General features: G+C 38.0%; 1 protein-coding gene across 2 annotated transcripts in view; it reads right to left on the bottom strand.

The window, feature by feature from the left end:
- PRR16 (proline rich 16) overlaps positions 1 to 24,074 on the bottom strand; it is a 165,515-nt gene extending 141,441 nt beyond the window's left edge. Inside the window, exon 1 of one of the 2 annotated variants that reach the window (XM_065934527.1) lies at positions 23,732 to 24,074. In XM_065934527.1, coding sequence (XP_065790599.1) covers positions 23,732 to 23,890 — 159 coding nt within the window. In that variant the 5' untranslated portion in view covers positions 23,891 to 24,074. The remainder of the gene's footprint in view (positions 1 to 23,731) is intronic. The other variant, XM_065934536.1, reaches the window with a different exon arrangement.
- Between the last annotated feature and the right edge of the window lie 492 nt (positions 24,075 to 24,566).

The following is a 24,566-nucleotide window of genomic DNA, read 5'->3' on the forward strand; positions in this document are numbered from 1 at the left end:
GCCTTGCAGGCAGATTTTTTACCAGCTGAGCCACAAGGGAAGCCCAATTTCTTCCTGCTCTAACTCAAATACTATAAAGTAAAATCCTGGTGCCTTTAACATTGAGGGGCTGCCCTGGTGACTCAGAAGGTGAAGAATCTGCCCACAATGTGGGAGACCCTGGTTCAATTCCTGGGTCAGGAAGATCCCCTGGAGATGAAAATGGCAACTTCCTCCAATATTCTTGCCTGAAGAATTCCATGGACAGAGGAGTCTGGTGGGCTACACTCCACGGGGTTGCAAAATGTTGAACATGATCGAGCCACTAACACTTTCATTTTCTTTAACATTGAAAGAAAATAAAAACTCAACGGCTTCCAGTAGCATAAAATTGATGAAATTTTAATTTTAAAATTTAAAATCCCCTACTCCCAGTAACATCCAGAAGCTAGTACATTTAACTCCAAAGAATGACGGAAGAAACTCAATAGATAAAAGAAATCCTCAGTGGGGAAGCCCTTCTATGCTATTGTTTCCTGCATCTCCCATGGAGAATAAAATGCTTCTGCCACCTAGCATACTCTCCAGCATGTGATTGCATCTAATTGAAAAAGTTCAGTAGCCCAAGTGACTTGCCATTGATCTTCTGGTGGTCTCAGCCAGGCCTTCTGCTATCACAGGATCCTAGAGCATATGGTTGTAAACAGTCCTTCAGATGTATACAGAGAACTCAGCAGAAGTCCAGGGGTAATCTGGCCTGCAGATGTATGATTATACCAGTGGGCCTGTGTTACTCATAAACCATGCAAGTTAAAGTATTTACAAAATGAATACAAGAAACACAAAGTACACATGAATGTAAAAGATAAGGATTTATTGCACTACTGAATTTTGCCTACCAATTAGAAATTTGTTTCTAGATTCATGGGTATATAAAATGAAAGTGAAAGTGAAAGTTGCTCAGTCATGTCCAGCTCTTTGCGATCCCATGGACCATACAGTTCATAGAATTCTCCAGGCCAGAATACTGGAGCTCTCCAGCCGATATTCCCAACCCAGGTCTCCCTCATTGCAGGTGGATTCTTTACCAGATGAGCCACAATGGAAGCCCATGATATAACAAAAGGGCTATGAAATCTGAATCAACAATAACCTATTTTAGAGTGAGAGCAAGTTTCGTCAGTAAATATTTCAATTTTACAAGTTTTATTTGACTAAGAAAAACAAATGACCACCATTCAATTTCATACAACAGAAGTTACAGGTTATACAGGGGAAAAAAACACATAATAATGAATATTTAAATTCAGATGATGATAAGTGTAGTAAGTCTCATGACATTTTAGTTTAACTAATCTACAGGCAGCATTTATACATTTAACATATTCACTGTTTGATACAGCAAACCATAAACATAAAATAGCTTTCTCCCCAAACAAATGTCTTACTTAAAACCCATGACGATGATCCCTGCATATGGGGAAAACATTCAAAACGTAAAAGTGTTTGCAGAGAGATATTATCCACATAAGGCACTGTTAAGTAAAGACAGATTTTATAAGCATATTCTTTATATACTGGGAAAGCCTGAGCCTCTAAATACAGGAATTTAATGATATAAAGAGGGATAATACCATCGTTTTAAAGCCTTTCCTTTCTACTGTAATTTCTAAAGCAGTTGAAACAGCCTAGATTACCATCTATCGAAAGGAAACTGATTTTATCATATTGCCGCAGACAGCTACTGAAGGGGGCAAATTGTCATTAGTCTCCACATTTGCTCCTCTACGTTGCTATAACAATTGAAAATCACATTCAATTGCACATAAAAAAAAAAGTCTGCTTTCAGCACATAGGGGTTTATGTAATAGAAAGCCCAATTTTAAGTAGTCCAGGATGATGCAAAACCCATCAGAAGTGTGGAATGAATACTCCAGACACCATCCATCTTGGTGTCTGGCATGCATCCTCATGGTCCCAAAAGGACAACTTTGTCTTTGGGCGTCACATCTCTATGCCAGGCAACAGGAAGGGGAGGGAAGGAAGGAAAAGGAGAAAAGGTATGTACAGCATCTGCCCGCTTTTAAAAGTGTCCCCATACGTGTTACCAACGACTTATATTTTGAAATGACTGACCTGACTATGTCCCTTTTTAGTAAGAGAAGCAGAAAAATGTAGTTATTTAGAATGGGCACGTTAGTGTCTCAAATCAAAGTAAGATTCTGACATGAAGGGAGAAAGAGGCACAGACAGTGGGTAGGCACCAAGCTGTGGCTTGCTGTTACAAAGATACTGCTTTGCTGTCCAGGTACTTCTGTGTACAACCCAACAGAACACAGTTCTGAAAGTCTCAGAAAAGGAGATTCCGTTTGTACTCGTTCTTTTTATCAGGCAGTGACTGCTGCCCCAAAGACACCCAAGCTCAAACTGCCATATTCAACACACGAGAGTGACTTCGAAACACTAATAGTCAACCCACGTGCTTTTTCCCTTCTCCAACCCTCATCTCGCCAGCTTGAAAGAAAGGTCATGAAAGAACTGGATTTATCCTCATACCCTGTATTTGTAGAACATCAGACCATATCTCCTAATGAAATTTTTAAACACTTTTTTGGAAATAGCTAATCCAAATATAGTCTAATATGTTTAAATTTTGGTTTGCAGGAATTTTTTCCAAAATACCATTGTTTTTGTCCTTCCCTTATAAGATAGGATAAAAATGGATAAAAACGGATAAAAAATGTCAAAATTCCAAGTTAAAACAAGGACACACAGGCAGTAACTAGAAGGTAATTCATATGAAAATAGCCTACAGTCTCTGGATAGTATGCATGTCTATCTGTTTATTCATTTGTTTTTAAAGTATCGTTGCTGAGAAATCAGTATTTTTTAAAAATATTTATTTCTTTATTTCTTTGGCTGCCTCAGGTCCTGGTTGCATCATGCAGGATCTTTCCTTGTGGACTCTCTAGCTGTGGTGCACAGGCTTGGTTGCTCCGTATTATGGGATCTTATGGGATCCTATGGGATTATAGGATCTTAGTTTCCTGACCAGGGATCAAACCCACATCCCCTGCGTTCCAAGGAGGATTCTTAACCACTGGGCCACCAGAGGAGCCCCAGAAATCAGTATTTTTCAGTTCTCATGAACTTTATCACATGATATGAGTTTACAAGTAAATGTGACAAAACAAGATACATTTTGTGCCCAAGAAGGTGAAAATACATATACAAATTATAGAAATACATATCCATATTTCAGAAGAGTAGTAAGTTTTAAAAGTAGGTATTATGTATCAGTTTCAAGCATATAGAGCAAATAATTCATGAATAATTTTTATGTTATACAGTTTTTGAGATTACTCATAGAGAAAAGACTACAAATGGTTTCAACCTGTTTAAAAGTTTACTCTGTAGTGATCTGTTATAAAAGAAAAATGGAAAATTCCCTGCCACTTTTTCCATTAAAATAAACGCCAAATGTATAACTGCCAAACATATGTAACCTTTGTCTTCCAGTGATGGATAGCCTGATAATTCTTATGATGAACAGTCTTAAACTAAATTTTGAGAGGCAAGTTTTGGAATTTCAGCTTCACTCTACATCTGGTAAGTGAGGTGCAAAGGAGTTCATTTGGGAAATCCATTTATGATTGAATACCTGCCCAAGCAGGAAGCAAAAACCACGTTCAAACATGTTTAAAGTAACCCACTTCCTGTTAAAATTTCTTGCCCAAGACTTGGATTGTTTTTATTGCATTTGTTCAGAAACACTTTAATAATCAGATAGATTAGAAATTATTTCTTTATTAAGCACCCTGTCAGTGTTGCTTTAGACATAAGAGTTTCCAATTCAAATACTTATGATGAGCCTCATTAAACTTATATTATCCTGAAGCTAATTTCTAGGAGTCAGAAAAGTGTTTGGAAGGGGAGAAGAAAGAGGAGAAGAGAAGGCAGAGAGGATTAATCAGGTGGAATATTTTTTAACATTATTCTTGAAACCACTCCAACACAGCTTGATTCTCCAGATTACATTCCAAATGTTTAGAAAAAAATAATACTAAATTGAGAAAATTCCTAAAAACCCAGAGAGGTGCTACAATAATAGATGCCAACATCAGGCACAAGTGTTCCTACCTTCTAAAATCAACCACTTCCTTCTGTACTCATGAGTCAGTGGGATCAGATCCTTGAGAATGCAGAGGGTTTCTCTGCCTACAGATCCATGACTGTGGGCCCTGTAGGATTTAATGTGACAATGCAGGTAATCCCAGAGTATGTGGGTCTCTGACACTCACATTTAATAAGCCTAAGAAGCAGTAAGAAAAGGCCAGAGGTGCTGTCATCCAACTTGAGAGTCTAGGCTTTAGGGGGACTGCATGGCTGAGAAGCAAGAAACTGGTCGGTGCACTTTTCTAAGTTCCTGCCTGAGCTCCTCTTTAATGACCACATCATCATTTTCCTCCAGAGACCCTGCCCTCTTGGACCAGATGTTCACTGCCCACGTTACCCCTATGAAGGGTGACTCACTGCTCTCCTTGTTCACTGGACATGCTTCTCAAAGACAAGTAAGAGAGTTTCCTTTCAACATGTGAACACAGTACTTCATGGCAGGCAGGCAGTCACAGGTAGTAGGAGGAAAAGATTTTAGGAATATCTCCACAATGTCTTAAGGAACTTAGCTTCATGGATAAGAAACACCTGGTAAAATTTTAAAGAGATTCCTCTCTCTTGATTTGTCTCCACTAGGATATGATATGCCATGAGACCCTAAATTCCTGCTGCTTCGGATGTGTTGCTAATGACTTTTCCAACTTGAGATGATGGAACATGGTTGGTTGTTAATGTCCAGCAGAATCAGCACCAAGGCCAGGGCTGAAAGAAGGGTGTGGGTGGCGAGGGGCCTCAGCCTCCTCTAGAAACCATTGTGTGGCCAAGGGCTGGAATACTTTACAGTTTTTTCAAGGAAGTGGGAGTCTTACTTGTACGAAAATAAATGTCCTCAGTTCAGGAGGTTATCTGAATCTCTCTGCCCTGAGTCCTCCCACCATACTTTAGGAATAGTGCCACTGGATTCCAGATTTCCCCTGCATTGACTCTGTATCTGTTATTATTTCTATTAGAGCATTCACACTATCAATAAACACATTTTTCCTACACCTAAAATGACATCGCATAAAATTATGCCACTTCATAGAAATAATAAATGAATGAAATTATGTATATTTTTAAAAAAACACTTTAAATTCTTATAATGTGCCTCATTTTAAGTAAATGTTTTTCAAAATTTGCATTTTCTCTCCTTTTCCCTCCTTTCATTAAACATGAATACTTTAGTCTCTAGAGTCTGAAATGTTTTCTCAGGTTTTTTATGACATTTACAAAAATTTTCAATACTTAATTTTCTAATTTATTCTTAAACTTTCTTAGAATTGATGGTGGAATTTGATGTTTTTAAGATTAACTGAATGTGCAACAATTAACTTTTTTAACCTAGTGGCCCCTGCTATTTATGTGCTTCAACATAACATAGAAATGTGAGCCAGTAACATATTTTTTGCATAAAAAGATAAGTTACAGGTTATTTGAGCTAAACATTTCACTAGTTAATATGAGAAGACTTTTAAGTTACAGGTTACTTGAGCTAAACATTTCACTAGTTAATATGAGAAGGCTTTTAAATGGATAGAAAGGTTCCTTTGCCTCCTAAAAGGAGAATTTTTGCCTAAGAAGAAATCCCTTTTTTAGATAAAACTTCATTAACTCTACATTAAACTCATAGATCATGGGTGCTAGGAAAAAATCAATTACTCATTTTATTAGGGTGAACCAGAAACAGCCAGTATGGAAGTGTTTGACCAACAAAAATGGCAATATCATATGCTTCAGCTAATAAAAAGAAAACTGCCTCCCAGAGGGGTTAAGGGACTTGTCCAAGGTTAGTAACAAAGCTGGAATCCAAAGCAAGACCTCTGGTTTCCCACACCAGGTGGCCTTGCATTTTAAGCACACAGAGCCACTTAACATACCAGTTGTCTTTTTATTACAGTTGCTGTTTTCTACCACTTAAAACACTCCTGTCACACATACAAGGCAGAATTTAAAAGATTTTCTGCCTGAGGAGTAACAAAGGCAATACAAAGAATATAAGACTTGACTAGATACTGTACGGGGTTTAAATGGGTTAACTATTACAATTTTAGCATCTGCTTTTGAAAACAGTATTTTTTGGATTTCTTTAAGAGTTAGGAAAGTGACACTTTCAGTTGTACAATGGAAACATAGATAAGAGCAGACATATGAAGAAAAATAAGAATAAAGAGAACACATAAAAGAAAACTGATATATGTATTTTGATGCATACTCTGTTATTTAAATTTTTCTGTGCTTCTCTATTTCCTTTTAAATGAGTCCATTGTTTGCTGGGAAAAAAAGAGTTTGCATGACTTCTGATGAGTATTGACAAAATGTCCTTCAGAAATATTGTTCCAATTTACACTCTCATTAGCTTTATTTTGAAAATGCTTGATTCTCTCCTCCTCTACACAGTGACTTTTTAAAAGTACACCAGCCTTTCGTTTCTTTTTCTTCTTTTGTGAACCACTGGATCACATTCTCTGATATTTTTTATTTGTATAGTTGCATTTATTTCTATAAAAGAAATCTAACCAACATATAGAAATGTCAGCTTAATGTAAATGTCCTTTAAACTATAGAGAAGAAATGTTTATTAAATATATCCCTTTAAAATAGGGTTTAAAAATGTGGCAAATAACTTCTTTTTCATCATACCATCATAAATTAAACATTCTTAGAAGTTAGTCTTTACTTATCAAGAGTCCACATTATATATGTATGTTTATGTGTGTGTGCATATGTGTGTATTTTAGTATCTCTAAGTCCTCCTTTTTTTCTAGACAAAAGAAACATCTGGCACATAGTTAAACTTTTGATGGATATACTATCCTATTTTCAGTTTCATCAGCGTAAATGTTTAAATCTATTTTCACTTAAAAGTTACTGATAGGATTCAGATGTAACGTTCAATTAATTTACTTTATGTGATTAAGTTAAGTATGTCATTCACAAAGGCTAAACCCAATTCTGAACATTTCTTCATTTAATTTATGTTAATTAAATTAATCTATTCTAATTAAATTAATTAGAATTAATTTATTCTACACATTTCTACCTTCCTCTGACCTTTCACATTTACTATATATATTCAGGAAAACTATTCTGTATTATTTCAAGTTAACAACTTTAATGCTTCTATGAATAAATTTAAAAGCATCTCTCCTGAATTCTCTGGGGGCAACTGCTCACTCTTCTCATCTTCCATTTCTAATGTCGTTCATATCATAGTCGCTCACTTTGTTTTTTAAGGTTTCTTAGTTATTATGTAAGAAAATATCATAAAATTAAAACATGAAATTCTTATCCTAGCACTGAATTCTATTCAACTTACAAGGCAAACAAAGAAAAGAGTATAAAATTTATGTAGTTTAGCATGAACTCAAATAATTACGATTCTCTTCTCATGAACTGACTTTAATCAGCATGCTACAAGATCCATTCTTTTAAATAACAAAACATAACATTAAGGTATGTCCTTCAGTGAAATTCTCTATTTGAATTGAATGAGATTGACAGAAAATATGCATTTTTTAAGAGGGAATCTGCTTTTCATGTGGTGCATGCTCAGTCCTGTCTGACTCTGCAACCCCATGAACTGTAGCCCACTCAGGCTCCTCTGGTCCACAGATTTTCTAAGCAGGAATATTGGAGTGGGTGCCATTTCCTTCCATGGGATCTTCCCAACCCAGGGATCAAACCCAACTCCTGCTTAACAGGCAGATTCTTTACCACTCTGCCACGTGAGAAGCCCCACTGCATGATGGGCACTGCTCTAAACTAAGAGAACAAAGTAATATAAGACATACGAGGTGTTTGCTCTCATGGAACATATACTCTGACTATAAGGAAGAAAATGCCCAGTGGGCAATATGCTCATTAAAGAAAAAAAAGATGGCATTTTTCTTATTAGATAATTATATTTGTAATTCTGTTTCCCTGCTAAATTTCATTTAAAAACATATGGAAATTATGGTGATTAAAGCAACAAAAAAAGAGCCGTTAATCTTTAGTTTCTGTTAGAATAACAGATCAGATACTAAATCAAATTTTGGTATTTCTTGGTTCTCTTTAGTAATGGAATCCTATTTGAATATAATCAGCAAACTATTTCAGAATTTATTTTGGACAAGAAATATTCTAGGCAAATTGCAACATATTTTACCTAACTCTATAAAAATACTACAATCTAAAATTTTCTTTATCACTTACCAAATTCTGTGATTAATGAAACTTGTATTAAGATTTTCTTAAGTGCACAAAAGCATTTTTTAAAGTTATACTCCTAGCCATGTATTGGTTTCCACCTGCACTGAGAAAAGTAGTATGCTTTCAATAATTTATAAAAAATATTTAATATAATGTAGTATTATTTAGATCTCTATTTTCAAAAAACACAAGGTCTTCCATGTCCTTCTCCTATACTAAAAATGGAACCAATATCTGTAATGATATCTTTTAAGATGCTGGTTAAGTGTCTGTGTTATTTTTGAAAATTATCAAATATCAAAGGGAAATAAGTTAGTCAAAGTGCTGTCCGCTATGTACTTCTTTGTCAAAAAGTACTTCAGGTCATTGCCAAGTTCAGGAGTACTATACAGCGTGACTTTGAAGAGGACATATGAAAACATTAATTCAATCAGTTATCATACATTTTCTATTGGCTTAAGAATCTGCCTGCAAGGCAGGAAACCTGGGTTCAATCCCTGGGTCAGGAAGATCCCCTGGAGAAGGGAATGGCAACCCACTCCAGTATCCTTGCCTGGAGAATTCCAAAGACAGAGAAGGCTGTCAGTCTACAGTCCATGGGGTCTCAAAGAGTTGGACATGCCTGAGCAACTAACACTTCCATCTATAGTAAAATAAGACAATTTTATATAACTGCATAGGAGATCAAAGTTTCTTACTAAACAGTTCTTAATTGGTTTAGATTCCCTTACAATTTAAAGCCATCATCCTCTTGTGTAAACTCAGACATGAAAGTCAAAGTTGCTCAGTCATGTCCGACTCTTTGTAACCCCATGGACTACACAGTTCAGGGGATTCTTCAGGCCAGAAAACTGGAGTGGGTAGCCCTTCCCTTCTCCAGTGGATCTTCCCGACCCAGGGATCAAACCCAGGTCTCCGGCATTGCAGGCAGATTCTTTACCAGCTGAGTCACTAGGGAAGCCAAACTTAGTAAATAATCTCCCATCTGCAGTAAATGTTATAATGGCATTCTAACTCTATACAAAGCAAGCTTATTACTATATTTTTAAATTAAATGATAGAACCTGCTCTTTTTTTTTTCTCTGCAACTCTGTTCAGTTATCAGTGCTTTTTTAAAATTACATCCCTTTTCTCCATCAATTTTCCTGAAGAAAGAAGACATGATCAGAAGCCAATAAAAATTTAATATGGTTAGAAATGTTTCAAATCTAAGAAAGAGCTAAGTGTAGCAATATAAGTGTTATCTCCAATAAATACTATTAAATCAGTAGTGACCAAAAAAAGCATTATGAACAGGAATTCAGATAGTGGTCCACTAACGATCCCCACCTAGCCAAAAAAAAAAAAAAAAAAAAAAATTCAAGAAGTGTTATTGGCCAACCTAGTATTAAATACAGAGTATATCAGGATCTAGGGTTGTCGGTGAGTAATGGAATTCATTAGACATTATATTTATTAGTAATAACAACTTCAGGGAGCAGATGTTAAGTTCTCAAGCATTTTGGTGGATACTGTCTATAATGAAACAACCCCAAATAGACATCGGTGCCATATTATCATTCTGCATATTTTAAAAATATGTTTCCCCAATGGTATACAATGCAGTTTGTTATGAATAAGGTTAAAGCATTGAATAATTCTCCCCTTAAAATATATAGTATGAATGTTGAGTATTAGATTCATTTAAAATGCACTAATCGTTATAATATCAAAGTATTTCCAGGGAGTAAAGCTTAGAAAACAATGTCTCTGAAAGTCACTTAAATTAATTTATTCTTTCTATTCTTTTTTATCAATGCTTCGTCTGACTATGAGCAATAGTAGGCATCAAAGTAGTTTAAAATAGTAGGCATCAAAGTAGTTTAAAAACTGTAGGGCATTAATCGAATATAAGTAACAATCTTATGCATCAGTTTAGAAAAATTCACTTCAAACAGTAGCCTCAGATTTTTAAAAATTTCTGAATAGTAATAATTTAGTTAAGTTTACAATTTAAAATTATTTTCTATATATGCTAGCAGTTTTAATATTCTATATTAAATGAGAGTAATATATAATATGTATATATAATACATAAAGTAATATGTACATTATTTAAGGGCTTCTCTGGTGGCTCAGATGGTAAAGAACCCTGTAATGCATGAGACTTGGGTTCAATCCTTGGTTCAGAAAGATTTCTGAATTTATAATTTGTTATTCCTAGAGATACCTTCGTTATTTCTTAAGGTATCTTGAAACCAATGTATTTAGATGATGTTTCAGTATATTAAAATAAAATTTTGTCAATTATTTAAATACTTTAAGTTCTATATTCAAAGACACACCTCTAGTTAATACAGCTTTTGTTTTTTAAATTTTAGCATGTTGGAGGATTCCTGTTCATATTCAAATTGCCCAACTAATACCTAGACTTCAGGTTTAAAAACTGAGGAAAATTCTGATCTTTAAAGACAAGTGTTCAAGAAATCCACTAATTCCCCTGACTCAAATGGACAGGTTGAAATTACACATATGAAAAGACAGACACAATCAAATCCCTACAGGAAAGGGGAGAAAGAATGCTGTCTATACAATACATTGAAAATTCACTAACTGGACAATATAATCTCCAGAGTAAAAAAAAAAAATATATATATATATATATATATACATATATCAGGTAAAGAAGGCCTTATTTCTACATTAATGTGTGTTCTTTAGTATCTGAATAAGCTAATTATAAGTACTCATATTTTTGAACATTAGAGGGAGTACACAAAAGAAAAAAAGAAAAAAGAGGCCAAATACAAATATTATCTAGATTCTGAATGTTTTGCATATCAGGTCTTCTCAACAAATTGCTTGCTTATTTCTTATGGACATAGTGGAATGATTAAAACATATTTAAACAGTATCCAATATCTCTTTTGCATGTCATTTTCCAGTCAATTTAAAATTTATAATGACAAATGGTAAGACAGGTACACAATATTCAAAAAGCAGGAAAACGTAGTAAATGCTGTAAAAAAAAAAGTATATATATATATATATATTTGTTTGTTTTCTCCACATTTTGGCTTACACACTTGATTAGAAGAAAGTAGAATTGCATCTAATGTGCTTCAAAGAGCTTAGAATGACAACTCTGATCTTTAGGGAATAATGAGCTCTGAAATCAAAGCCAGACTTGTCTGAAGGTGAGGGCCTAAAGTTACACCACATTCAGGGTTTAAACAGAAAGGATGTCTCTAGAATTTCCATATGGGAGGGATAATAAGGCAGCCAGTGACTGGGTTCAAGAAAGGTGAGACTTGATGAGTTAATGTCTTTTCAACACTGAGAACCTTACACAACACATAGTAAACATTACTGAGAGATCCTCGGTCCATTCCAAAGAACATGAACTGGGTTTAGTGTAGTGGGTTCAGTGAGGTGAGTAGATTACAAATGTCAAAGCAGGGGACCAAGAGCTGCCTCCAGCCAACCTACAAACTCCCACCACATGAAAAGGCAGAAAGATAAAGAATCCAGGGAAAAAGTCTTTAGAGAGCATCTACTACTGTTCTTTCTCTCTGACTGATACATATGCATTGGAAAGTGAAAGGTAATAGCTTGATCTTTGAGAACTTTCAGGAACACGATTTGGAAGAGCCTCAGTTATTCATAAATTCATTTAATGAGCACCTATTACATGATAGCCACTGCTCTAGTTCCTTGAGATATATAAAAGACAGGTCACTGACCTCGAGGAGTGAATATTCTAGATGTGGGAAACAAACAATGAATACCAGAAATAAGCTGTTGAGTATATCAGAAACTATTCAGAAAGAGAGAAAAGTTGAACTAGGAAAAGAAAGATAGAGGATGCCAGAGTATATAGTAACACATGGAGCCGCCAGAATCAGCTGTGGTGGGATAGCACATGAGGGCAACTTTAATAAGATAATAGAGCGGTAGAGCAGTTACCTATGGAAATGTGGATGACACATTCATGCCTGAAATAGCCAAGATTAATGAAGCTGAAGCAGAGAGAGCCAAAAAACTAGTAAGTGAGCATGAAAGTGGAAGTCGGCATGAAAACAGGGGTGAAAGGAAATGTGGGGCCTTGTAACTACTGTAAGCACTTTGAGATGAACGGCCAATCATTACACAGATTTGAGAATAACAATATGATCGTGATTTACCCAGACTGCTGAGCTAAAAATGAGGGCTCAAGGAAGCAAAAGAGAAGAACAATCAGGATGTTAGTGTAGCAGCTAAAGTGAGAGAGGATGTTGCTACCATGGACAAGTGTGGTAGCAGCAGAGGAACTGGTCAAATTCTACAAATATTTTGAAGGTACAGCCATCACTTGTGATGAATTTGACTCTAACACTATCTGTTGACTCGGGAGAGACTACAAAAGAAAAGTTTTGAGGGAAAGAGAAAAACAGTATTCCAATTTGCACACAAAAAAGTGAAGATGTCTTTTAAGACATTCAGGTAGAGTTACAGAGAAGACCACTGATCTTATAAAACTGGAAGAAAGGTCTGGAGAAACCAGGGTTCTCTGCCATGGGGATTCTCCAGGCAAAGAATACTGGAGTGGGTTGCTACGCCCTCCTTCAGGGGATCTTCCCAATCCAGAGATCAAATCTAGGTCTCCTGCGTGGCATGTGGAGTCTTTACCATCTGGGGAAGCTCCAGGTAGAGTACAGGTCTGATCAAAGGGGGTTTAGGAAAGAGTTAGATGAAATAGGTGATGGCAAGTATAATACTCAGGATATTCGATAAAAGAGAGCTAAAAAGTGGAATGGTAATTTTCAAGGCAAGTGGAGTCAAGAGACGGCTTTACTATTATCATTATTTTCACTTTTACATTCATGGGAATCATCTGGGGAGAATGAACAAAAGATAATACAGGAGAAATAGGTGAGAATTGTTAGTGATTTTCTTGAGTAGATGAGAAAGGACAGGCTGTCATGCACAAGTAGAATTACTGAGTTCTAGTCCCTAACATCTTTAGTATGTATTACTCACAACTGGATCCTCAAATTTAAGTTCCTCATCAGATAACAAGAGTAAGACTTTAAAAATGTTGCAATGAATATTACATGGTTACTAACTAAAAGAGAAAGGTTACTAATTTTTTTTTTTAAGGCACAATCATGGAACGATTATTAAGGAACATGAGAAAACATAACTGAGTGGCATAGTGACCATGAACGAGGAATACAGAATTCAAGTTGGGTTAAAAAATGTGATGTCAAGATTGTCTGGGATGGTCTCTATTTTACTCCCCAAAGAAGAGGAGATAAGGCCAAGCTATAAAAATGGAACTGCTAGATATCAGCCTGGAAGTCTGGGTTTGTTCATTTGACATTTTAAGTACCAGGAGAATAGTGTGTGATCTTTTAAGCAGGGGAGTGGCCTGGAGAAAGCAGTGTATTAAGAAGATTAATCTGGTAGTGTTTAAAGAATGAACTGGCAGAGGAGAAGCGAACAAGAGACAGATAGCTCTCGGGCTATTAAAACATCATCCATGAAATTCACAGCATAAGGATTAGACAGGTGGCAGCAGGAAGGAAGGCAGTCAATCTGAAACCCCCTATTTAGAAGAATTTACAAGACTTACCAATGATTTTATGCTCCTGCTGGACCAGGAGCTTTTCTTTCACAGCCTTTAACATTCCTTAAAAAATATTACCTCTGGTATTATTTGAGTAATGTCTTCCTATTAGTATGTAAGTTCCAGATGTCAGGGGTGTTGTATGTGTTGCTTAATACTGTGTTTTTCTTCCCTAGTACACTGCCTTGCATATAGTAGATACTTAAAGAACGTAGAAATTTAAACAAATTTTTTGCATAAGTGTATAATATATTGAGGGATAATCAAAGAAGTTTATGCAGCATATCAAAGAAGCTTATGTGGAAGCAGAAGAAGGAAAAGAGAAGTTTCAAGAACAAAAAAATGAAGACAGAGAAAAAGGGAAGAACAAGAAAGGAAAGTGTGACAGATGAGGTAGAGGAGGAAAGAGAGAAAGAGATTATACTGAAGTTAAAAGCCTGTAAAATAGCAGAGTAACTATGCTGCTGCTGACAACTGGGAATCTGTACTTCTGGACAAGGATCTAAAGGGAGAAGTATCAAGAGGCCAACTCCATCACTGCTCTTTGTATCAGGGGATCAGCCAAAAAGATTTCGGGCTTTCCCATAACATCTTACAGGGGAAACTCAAAACAAACATTTTGGCCAGCTCAAGTTATCTCTCCATTTCAACTTCCTCATACGTAGGACAATTATAATGACCTAAAGGGATGACTGAGAGGATTAAGTGTGCTAACTCAGAACAGCTCCTGGTACATGTGAGCACTAAACAGATCTTAGTCACCTTTATGTTACTCTTCTTCATCATCACCATCATTATTATCATGATGACCATCCCTGCATTTCTCCTATAACTTGTACTATTCCACAGGGCAGCGGTATCATTCAAACCTCCCCTATCTCTACATACAAATACATATGACACTGTTGTTGTTTAGTTGCAAAGTACTATCCAACTCTTTTGTGACCCCATGGACTACAGCCCACCAGGCTCCTCTGTCCATGCGATTTCCCAGGCAAGAATACTGGAGTGGGTTGCCATTTCCTTCTCCAGGGGATCTTCCTGATCCAGGATCAAACCCACACCTTCTCCAACTGCAGAAGGATTCTTTACCACTGAGCCACCAGGGAAGCCCATGATACTGTTAGGCAGCTCAATAATTTGGAGCCTTGTAAATAACTCAACAAGCCTCTCTATTCCTCTGTCACAGCAGAAAGTGAAACAACTGTAAAAACTCAGACATTTCAGAAAACCTAAGGACAGTATTCCCCTTCTAATACAACTTGAAAGCAACAAAAGAGAATAAAAGTTATTGAAACAGTGACAGATTTTATTTTCTTGGGCTCCAAAATAACTGTGGATGGTGACTGACTGCAGCCATGAAATTAAAAGACATTTGCTCCTTGGAACAAAAGTTATGACAAACCTAGACAGCATATTAAAAAGCAGAGACATCACTTTGCCAACAAAGGTCTGTATAGTCAAAGCTACGGTTTGTCCAGAAGTCATGGACAGATATGAGAATTGGACCATAAAGAAGACTGAGCACCTTGAGAATTGATGCTTTTGAACTGCGGTGCTGGAGAAGACTCTTGAGAGTCCTTTGGACAGCAAGGAGATCAAACCAGTCCATCCTAAAGGAAATCAACCCTGAATATTCACTGGAAGGACTGATGCTGAAGCTGAAGCTGCAATGCTTTGGCCACCTGATATGAAGAGCTGACTCACTGGAAAAGACCATGGTATTGGGAAAGACTGAGGGCAGGAGGAGAAGGGAAAGACAGAGGATAAGATGGTTGAATGGCATCACCGACTCATTGGGCATGAGTCTGAGTAAATGCTGGGAGGCAGTGAAGGACAGGGAAGCCTGGCATGCTACAGTCTATGGGGTCACAAAGAGTTGGACATACTGAATGACTGAACAACAAATTATTTTAAATTCATTTGAAACTTCTATATGCAATGCTCAAGATCAGAAAGTACCCATATTAGATGTTCTTTTATTTTCTAAGTCATAATATAAAAAAAGAGATGTCATATTATTATTAATGTTTTTGCTGAAGAGTAAATAGGTCAAAAGTAATTCATTGCAGTACCTACTTATTTGAAGGATGAAAACTACAATGTCTAATCAACCCACTGTTAGTTCTGCTTCAATACTGGTGCCCAAAACTGAGTACAACCCAACAAAAACAATGTTATCACAAAGAAATAATCCACTCACAACAAGATGAAAAGTTTTATCATTTTCACTAGAAATTGAAGAAGCAGAGTCCACACATATACAGATACCAGGGGTAAAAAAACTTGTGAAAAACTCCCTGGAAGTTGGATTGGCAAGGTGGATTGAAGACTTTAAAACTTTCACACCCTTGATTTCTAAACAAATGGGGGAAAACTAGGAAAATCCACAGAGCTTAGTGGTTAAATGCCTGAGTTGCGCCCAGTCATGTTCAGCTCTTCAGGGCCCCATGCACTGTAGCCCACCAGGCTCCTCTGCCCATGGAATTTTCCAGGCAAGAATACTGAAGCCCGGGGCCATTTCCTACTCCAGAGGATCTTCCCCACCCAAGATTCAAATCTGTGTCTCTTGAGTCTCATGCATTGGCAGGTGAGTTCTTCACCACTAGGGCTACCTGGGAGACGCCCGGGCTGCAGCACTAACATGCCTAGCGATGAAGCCTCACTTACAAGTAAGGGACCTTGGCAAGTGACTATATCTCTGACCTCTGTTTTCTTATCCATAAAACAGTAACAACTCTACCTTCCTCATATGTCTGTTTTGAGAAGTAGAAGACCTAATATTAAGAAATATACTTAGAACAGTACCAGGCAGAGAGTAAAACTTTCTTTGCTATGTTTATTGTCAAAGCTGTTCTTTTAGAGATCCTTAACAACCACAAAAACTTGTTAATAAATAGGCTATTGAACATTAGGGGACCTATAAAGTAACTTATAAGAGATTTATGTGATGGTTATGATCTAATAGTATTCCAGAAAGCAGAAAACATCATTGCACATAACTTCATAATTTTGCATGACTTTGTCTGTGTTAAAAATACACATACAAAAAGACAGAAGGGCTTGTCTGGTGGTTAAGAATCTGCCTTGCAGTGCAGGGATGCAGGTTCAAACCCTGGTCAGGGAACTGAGATCCCGCATGCTATGGAGCAACTCAGCCTGAGTCCCACAACTAGAGAGTCTGTGAGCAGCAATAAAGACCCAATGCAGACAAATTACATAAATAGACATTAGAAAAAAAAAAAGATGGAAAGAAAATGGAGCAAAATTCTCAATATATTTATTTATGTGTGGCATTAAAGACAATTTTTGTTTTCTCCTTTTTAGCTTTTTAGACTTTTCCCAAACTGTCTATATTATTCATATACTGTATTACTTAAGAAATCACACACACAAAAAAAATTGAAATATTTTCTTTAAAAAAACTAATACCCTCAGGATTGGAAGGAAAGATAAAGAGGTGGAGCAGAGAGGAATTTTAGGGCAGTGAAAATACTCTATAGAACACCAAAATGATAGATATATACCATTAGACATTTGTCCAAAGTCACAAAATGCCCGAAATTAAGACTAAACCCTAACATAAACTATGGACTTTGGGTGATAATGATGTGTCAGTGTGGTTTAGTCACTAAGCCATGCCCAACTCTTTCCAACTCCATGGACTGCAACACACCAGGATTCCCTGTCCTTCACTATCTCCTGGAGTTTGCTCAAACTCATGTCCATTGAGTTGGTGATGCCATCCAGCCATCTTGTCCTCTGTCACCCTTTCTCCCCTTGCCCTTAATCACTGTATATCCATCAATTGTACCAAAGGTACCAATCTGGTGGGGGATGTTGATAATGCAGGATGATACATACGTACGGGGACAGGGGGGTATAGGAATCTCTGTACCTCCTCCTCGATTTTGCCAGGAACCTAAAACTGCTCCCCACCAAAATCTTAATAAAATACACAAATTAATTTTTTAAAGAAAAAAAAGTACCCTTCATTGTTACCAAACTTTGATATTCAGCTTTATGTCAGTTATGTATATATTAATCAGAAATAAGTTAGCATATTATTGGAAATTCTCCCTTTTAATTTTAAAAGATATTGTCCATGCTAGTTTTCATGAACTAGTTCTATAGAAGCTTATGTAGTTTAATTTATTTGGGAAAATATGTTTTACTCAAACTTACATTCTATCTTTTTCTTGTACTTTTTTTTTAATTACCTGAGATCCTCAGAGCAGTAAAGGTAGAAAAAAAAATAATGCAGGTAACAAATTATTGCATTGGTTTTATTATCTATTACTTCACTATTGCCTGAAGTACACAATTTATTACTTTCAGTTTGCTTGAATTTCTTATCAGGTAATTTTCTGAGTCTTAAATAGTTTAATGCGTTGGAAATAGAGAGACAGTAAAGGATGGTTACTGGTTATTTTTATTTTCTCAGAACCATGCTGTTCTTTTAGTAACATGCCAAGCCATCATGCTTAAGAAAAGAAAAACTAAAAAGCATTTTAGCTGGTAAATATACTTGTTTGAGAAGGCAGACTATTGAATAGAGCAGTAGAACTATAGCTATAGCTGCAATTGAATTAACTATGAAATTTTACTCATTCACAATTTCAGAACTTAGAAAATACTGCAGAAATTATTCTCTGTAATTTGTTCAAGTAATGAATTTTATATGCATGGATTCATTAACCAGAAAATGTTTGGTAGGATTTCCCAGACCAATAAACTACAGCACTTCATGTGGATAAGGGAAAAAACATTTTAAGATATTTTGTAGATAATTGTTAATTCTATTTTGTTGTTGTTAATTCAGTTAATTCTGTTTTCAATGCCCCCCGAAATGGATCAGTTGCTAAGGTTTTAAAAGTTTTTAAAATTAAACTTAACTTTATTTCCTTTTATGACATTATAAGAAAAAAGATGAATGCTTTCCAATTCATAGTCACAAAGCTGACAAAACCTTCCCACTCATGGAGTCCCGTCAGTGACTGTGGGGCAGACAAAACAACTCATCTTAGCTGGTTTCTCCATAACAGTCATGTCTACTCACATGGCTTAGCTATATGTTATATACATATGTGCATGTGTATGTGTATATACATATATATGTATATACACATATATTTAACTCATATGATAGTTCTGTTACTTAAAATAGTAAAATGAAACAGTATGAAAAATTACCAAGGCTAAATGAGAATCCAGCAGCTAAAGCAGCAATGAATTTTGTTTCCAAGTAAAAAGCTACTTACTACACGTTCCAATATCTCCCTAATCAACAAGATCTGTGATCCCATACTAACACCAACACTTGATGCGAACCAAGTTTACCAGTGACTTCTTCATAAAAGAGCTTCCCAGGCGGTGTAGAGGTAAAGAATCTGCCTGCAATACAGGAAACATGGGAGGCTAGAGATGTGGGTTCGACCCCTGAGTCTGGAAGATCCCCTGGAGGAGGAAATGGCCACCCACTCCAGTATTCTTGCCTGGACAATTCCATGGACAAAGGAAGAGTCCAAGGGGTCACAAAGAGTTGACTTCTACTAAGTGACTGAGCATGCAAGCCTCTTCATAAAAGAAGAGGCAAAATGATATGAAGAGCTGTCAGATTACATGAGAATTCTTTTTTAAAAGCACTCTTTCTTTTGCATTACTTCATTAAAAAAAAAGTATCATTCCATACCTAATAAGATAGAAAATACTAATTTTATCCCTACAACTTTAGCATTTCACCACTAATTTTTTCTCTGTTTTTCAATGTGTATAAAAAAGCAACATGGAATTATCTTGCACTTCAATGCTATTTCCCCTCAAGTCCTTCTCCTTTCTACCTTTTCAAATCTTATCCACATTTCAAAGACCCCAAATTTTCCTTTTCAGCTCTTCATTCCCCCTAAGAGCTTAATCATCATGAAAAGCTCCACTGTTTATTTATATTTTCTTTACTGGGGTATAGTTGTTTCATAAAATCTCCACTGTTTAATTGTAACAGTTGGATATGTGAGTTCCTGTATATGGCACTGATTCATTTTTGTTAATCGTGACAATCTGAATAAACCATAAGCTTCTTCAAATTCATATCTTACCATCTTTTTTAAGCTTCTACCACTCTTTTTACCAAAGGCTTACCATACTACTAAGTACATAGTAAGTATTGGTTTATAAATCTACATATTCTTATTCTCAAGTCTCTTTTCTTAGATCACAGTAAGAGTACCCACTAAAAGTAGCAATGTCTTTTCACAGTATTGGTGCTCAAAGACAAGATAAACGTCTCCCAAACAACTCTCTGAGTTCACTGGACCAGAAACTCCAAACTTCTCATACTGGTAGCAATAAAAAAAAAAAATGACATAGTATTTGGCACACAGTAATTACTGAATAAATATGTTGAATTATACTTAAGGCTTTCTCACTATAGTTAGAGAAGACCCAGAAACTCATATTATTTCTGAACAGCCAAGCTATTTGAGGTTTTACTAAATTCAGAGGGCAGAATAAATCTGCCCTTAGACACTGTAGAAATCCCAATCCTCTTCTCCTAATATTCAATCTAATTATAAATGGTTAAGTAATAATAACTAATGATAAAAGATACCAATAGTAATGAAATTTTGTTACTATTAAAGAGTTCCAAGCACCTACTATTCTATTGGAATCCATCCCACTACCTGAATTTTCAGATGACTGAAGTCCAGTAAACTTCTAAAAAGAAAATAAATATCAAAACAACCTCAAACAAAAGTCCAATATTGTTGGTGCAGAATGTAGACAAAAATAAAGGACAAAATATTCAAAAAAGAATACTGCATTTTAGATAGAATGAAAACAACAGGGGGAAAAACAAATACCATATGGTGAATGATATAGTAATCAAGTCATAATCACTTTCTTATTTCTAACTTCTGTTCCAAGTTAATAAGAGCTCTGTGTTAATTTATATCAAAATACATCATGGCCTAAAATCATACCATTGCCAATAAAAGAAATAGAATTCCTAATGCAACAGTTTGTATTTAATATATTCCTATGATAACCTGCCAGAATAGCGAATGTAATGACTGATGAATAGTGATATTTATATTTACAAATCATAAGTATAGACACTAACAAGTTTTTCAGTTACTCCTCCCTTCAAAATTACATCACAGACATGTTCAGTCATGTGTGCAATATTATCTTAAAAAAGATAAATGCTGGACAACTGCAAGATGTCATAGGTTAAACATGCCCTATAAATATTTTGCTCTTGAAATAACTCTTTCTCCTACAATATAAATGGCCAGCGTTTTGAGATTCAGACATAATATATACAACTCCATGTGCAAACTTAGGATGATGATATCCTCCTTACAAAAGTAATTAACAATCACATCAAATCATTTATCATTCATAAAGTTTACTCCTGAGAGTGAAATCTTGAATCAATCAGGCCCCAACACCAAATCAAAGCTTACAAAACATCGTCAACATTTCATCTTTAGATACGCTTAGAAGACAGATCCTTTCATTTACTTGGTTGTACATTTTCTATTTCTTTTACATACCGGTTTGCTTGGTGTTGTTTTCCCTAAAAAAGAAAAATCCTCAAGCAAATGAAAACACAGAAAGAGCGAAAGGGAGAGAGACCCACAGACTCCCTGATTTACTTCTTTGTGATTCCAACCAAGATCTATGGTGAGGTTAAAAGTTTCACAATACGTCAATCTGGTCTGCAAACATCTACAAAATAAAGATGCAAAGCAGAACTGGGACCATGTGCAGTTTCTTGTCATTTATTCTGCCTAAAATAGACTGGAGTGACACATGGTAACATAAGAAGTATTTGCCCAAAGATGCCATTTTCATTGACTACCTTCCTCTTAATCTCAGGCTCCCCGCTGAAACAGTAAATATGTTTCTGGTTTCTGTGAAGTATTTGCCCAAAGATGTAGAGTTTTCATTTGCCCAAAGATGTATCTTTCTCTTAATCTCAGGCTCCTGGATGAAACCGTAAAAACGTTTCTGTGCTGATGCAAGTTTCCCACATTCCCCATCTTAGAAACCTCAGCAACTGAAAAGCACAATTCTGCCAAAAGGAACTAGCAAAAATTTGTTCATTTTTTCAAATACATCATTATGTTTCAGATGAAAGCACAACCTGCCAAAGATGTCAAATAAAAGGGTAACAGAAACAAACAGCATCTTTAGAATTGAATTTCAATGCATAACCTTGCCATCTGCCAACCAGTTGTGGAGCAATGATTCTAGAGAAGCCCTGAAACATGAACAAGTAAGTTTCCTCCTCGGTTCGATCACCTGTATCACTCTCCGCTTCCAGGTTAGGAATTATATTGTCGATGGAGCAGCCTCCAAGAATGACACTTGCCATTAGCAAACCGAACCCTGTTGACAAATGGGCCATTTAAACAGACTTGCATTTGGTAATATTCGCGGAGTTCAGTTCACAGAGACAATGGGGAGATGGGAAGAAAAAAAAGCAGGGGTGGGGGGCTCTATCTTTACATTTGGATTGGAAATTGGACAAAGGAGGTCAATCTCTAGAGGACAGACATCCAAAGCACCCTCAGTCTCCTCCCACTTGGCCTCTAAAACAGGATTACAATTTTGCATCTAGACTACGCCCCACCCCTTCCCTTCCCACCGTGGCTACCACCTTAGAAGTTACCGCGGTAGCTCTCGGGTGACCAGGGGTGCGGATTCTCTGACGCAAAACAGCACCGGGCGCCAATTCAGTAGCGAGTAACTACAGGGCTGGGACAGCCACCAGCTCCTCGGAGAAGCCACCTTCGGGCTCGCGGGAGACCCCACCGCCCCATCCCTGCCCTCGCCCCCGCCTGCAGCTGCAGCGGGAGTTACGCATCCTCAGCCTTGACACTGTCTGCGCTTCTTCCTATCCGGATCAAGGCTGCTGGGGGTGGAGGGGCAGAAGTAGAATGGGGGTTCGGGAGAGCGAGAAAGAACCAAAACAGTCCGGGTCCCCAAAAGCTAGAACTCAAGTGGCCAGAAGCTGGTGCAAGCACATCACACACACACACGCACACATACACACACACACACACATCCCGAAGCGCTCCGTGCCCCCGCTTCTATGCCAACTGGCGATAGGACGGGAAGAAGAAAGGAGGTGGGGTAACGGGCAGACCCGGAGTTACTAAGGAGTGCAGCAGTTGCCTCCAGAACTGCCAAAGTGAGGAAGTCCCAGACCCTTCTACATCCCCACGTCTGCGATCTCCTGCAAGCAACCCCGGATTGCTTTCCTTCCAGCAGGGTTCGGGGCTCGGGAAGCCGGGAGCAGAACTGGAGTCGAGCTTCTCCCAGGCTGCCCTCCCGGGTCTGGCTCGGGGCCGAAACCCGCCCCATCAGCCTTGGTCCAGGAAGGCTGCCAGGCAAGGAGCGACCAGCCTGGGAGAGCAAGAGGGCAGAGAGAAGCATCCTGTACTCTCAGGCCGGCGGCTGGTCTCGTCCTCTGTCGACACACCCCCAGTTAATCCCCTACTCACACACACACACACACACACACACACACACAGATACGGAGACTCGCATGTTCACCCCTCCCACCAGCCCAGGTCCATCGATTAAAAAACACTAGTTGATTTCTTCCTGATTAAAAACAAGAAAGTGCAACAACTTCTCGGGAGTCGCAGGAGCAGAGCAAGTCCATCTGCAGGCGTCCTCTTTCTATAGTTTCCTAGGAGTTAAGAAATCTGGCGGTCCCCAAGTGAAAACGGACCCCGAGTGGGTGAAAGACAACGAACTCCTTCCCCAGCCCCTCCACCACCACCCCCAACTCCCGCCACCTCTCACCTCCTTAAGTTCCTTGGCCACGTCCTTCAGGTCGCCCAGGACTAATTCCAGATCCTCCACGATGATCTTGATCTGTTCCTTCACCTTGGTTTTGGAGGCTGCCGGCGGTCCCTCGGCTGGAGAGGACGAGGAGGGGGTCCCCTTGGACTTGGCTGACATTCTTTGGGGGCAAGCGAGGCAGGTCAGCACAGGCGGGCCAGCGGAGGCTGCTGCGCGCCCCGGTCCCCCCACATCCTGGACGCTCCCCGGGCAGCGGCGGGTGGTGGCTGCGCTCGGCGCTCGGCCGGGCGGCCGCACCGTGGTGGTGCTGCCATCGGCTCCCCAAGACACGGCGCTCGGCGCCGGGCTGCAGACGGGCGAACAGCGCGCCTGCGCCTCCGCCCGCCGCTCTCGCGCACACACGCGCTCGCTGTTCCCCGCCCGCGCGCCGAGAGGGGCGCCCGGCCGCCGGCCCGGCTGTCAGCTGCAGTCCCCGGGCACGTGCCTCCTCCGGGATCTCTCTGGAACACCTGGGCGTCTGGGAGCGGGGTCCTGCCCACCCTCTCGTCTAGATCCTGAAATGCCCTCCCTCGTCATTTGATCATGCTGGATGTCTTTTCACATCCAGCTTGGATTCCTTCTGCTTCCCCCACCAGCAGGGACCAGGATCCCCACCACACTTTTTCTGAAAAATTAATCAAGAACCAAAGGAGGGTCAGAAGTTGGATTTAGGGTTAGTAAAAGCGAACCTAAATGTTTATCCAGGGCGAGAGTATGTCCAGAAGGCCTCCAGTCACTCTCCTACTCAGCGAAGAGTTAACACAGACGTACAGGTTTTTTTTTTTTTTTTTAAAGG

This window comes from Muntiacus reevesi, chromosome 1 (assembly GCF_963930625.1).
Source record: "Muntiacus reevesi chromosome 1, mMunRee1.1, whole genome shotgun sequence".
In the NCBI taxonomy this organism is placed as follows: domain Eukaryota; kingdom Metazoa; phylum Chordata; class Mammalia; order Artiodactyla; family Cervidae; genus Muntiacus; species Muntiacus reevesi.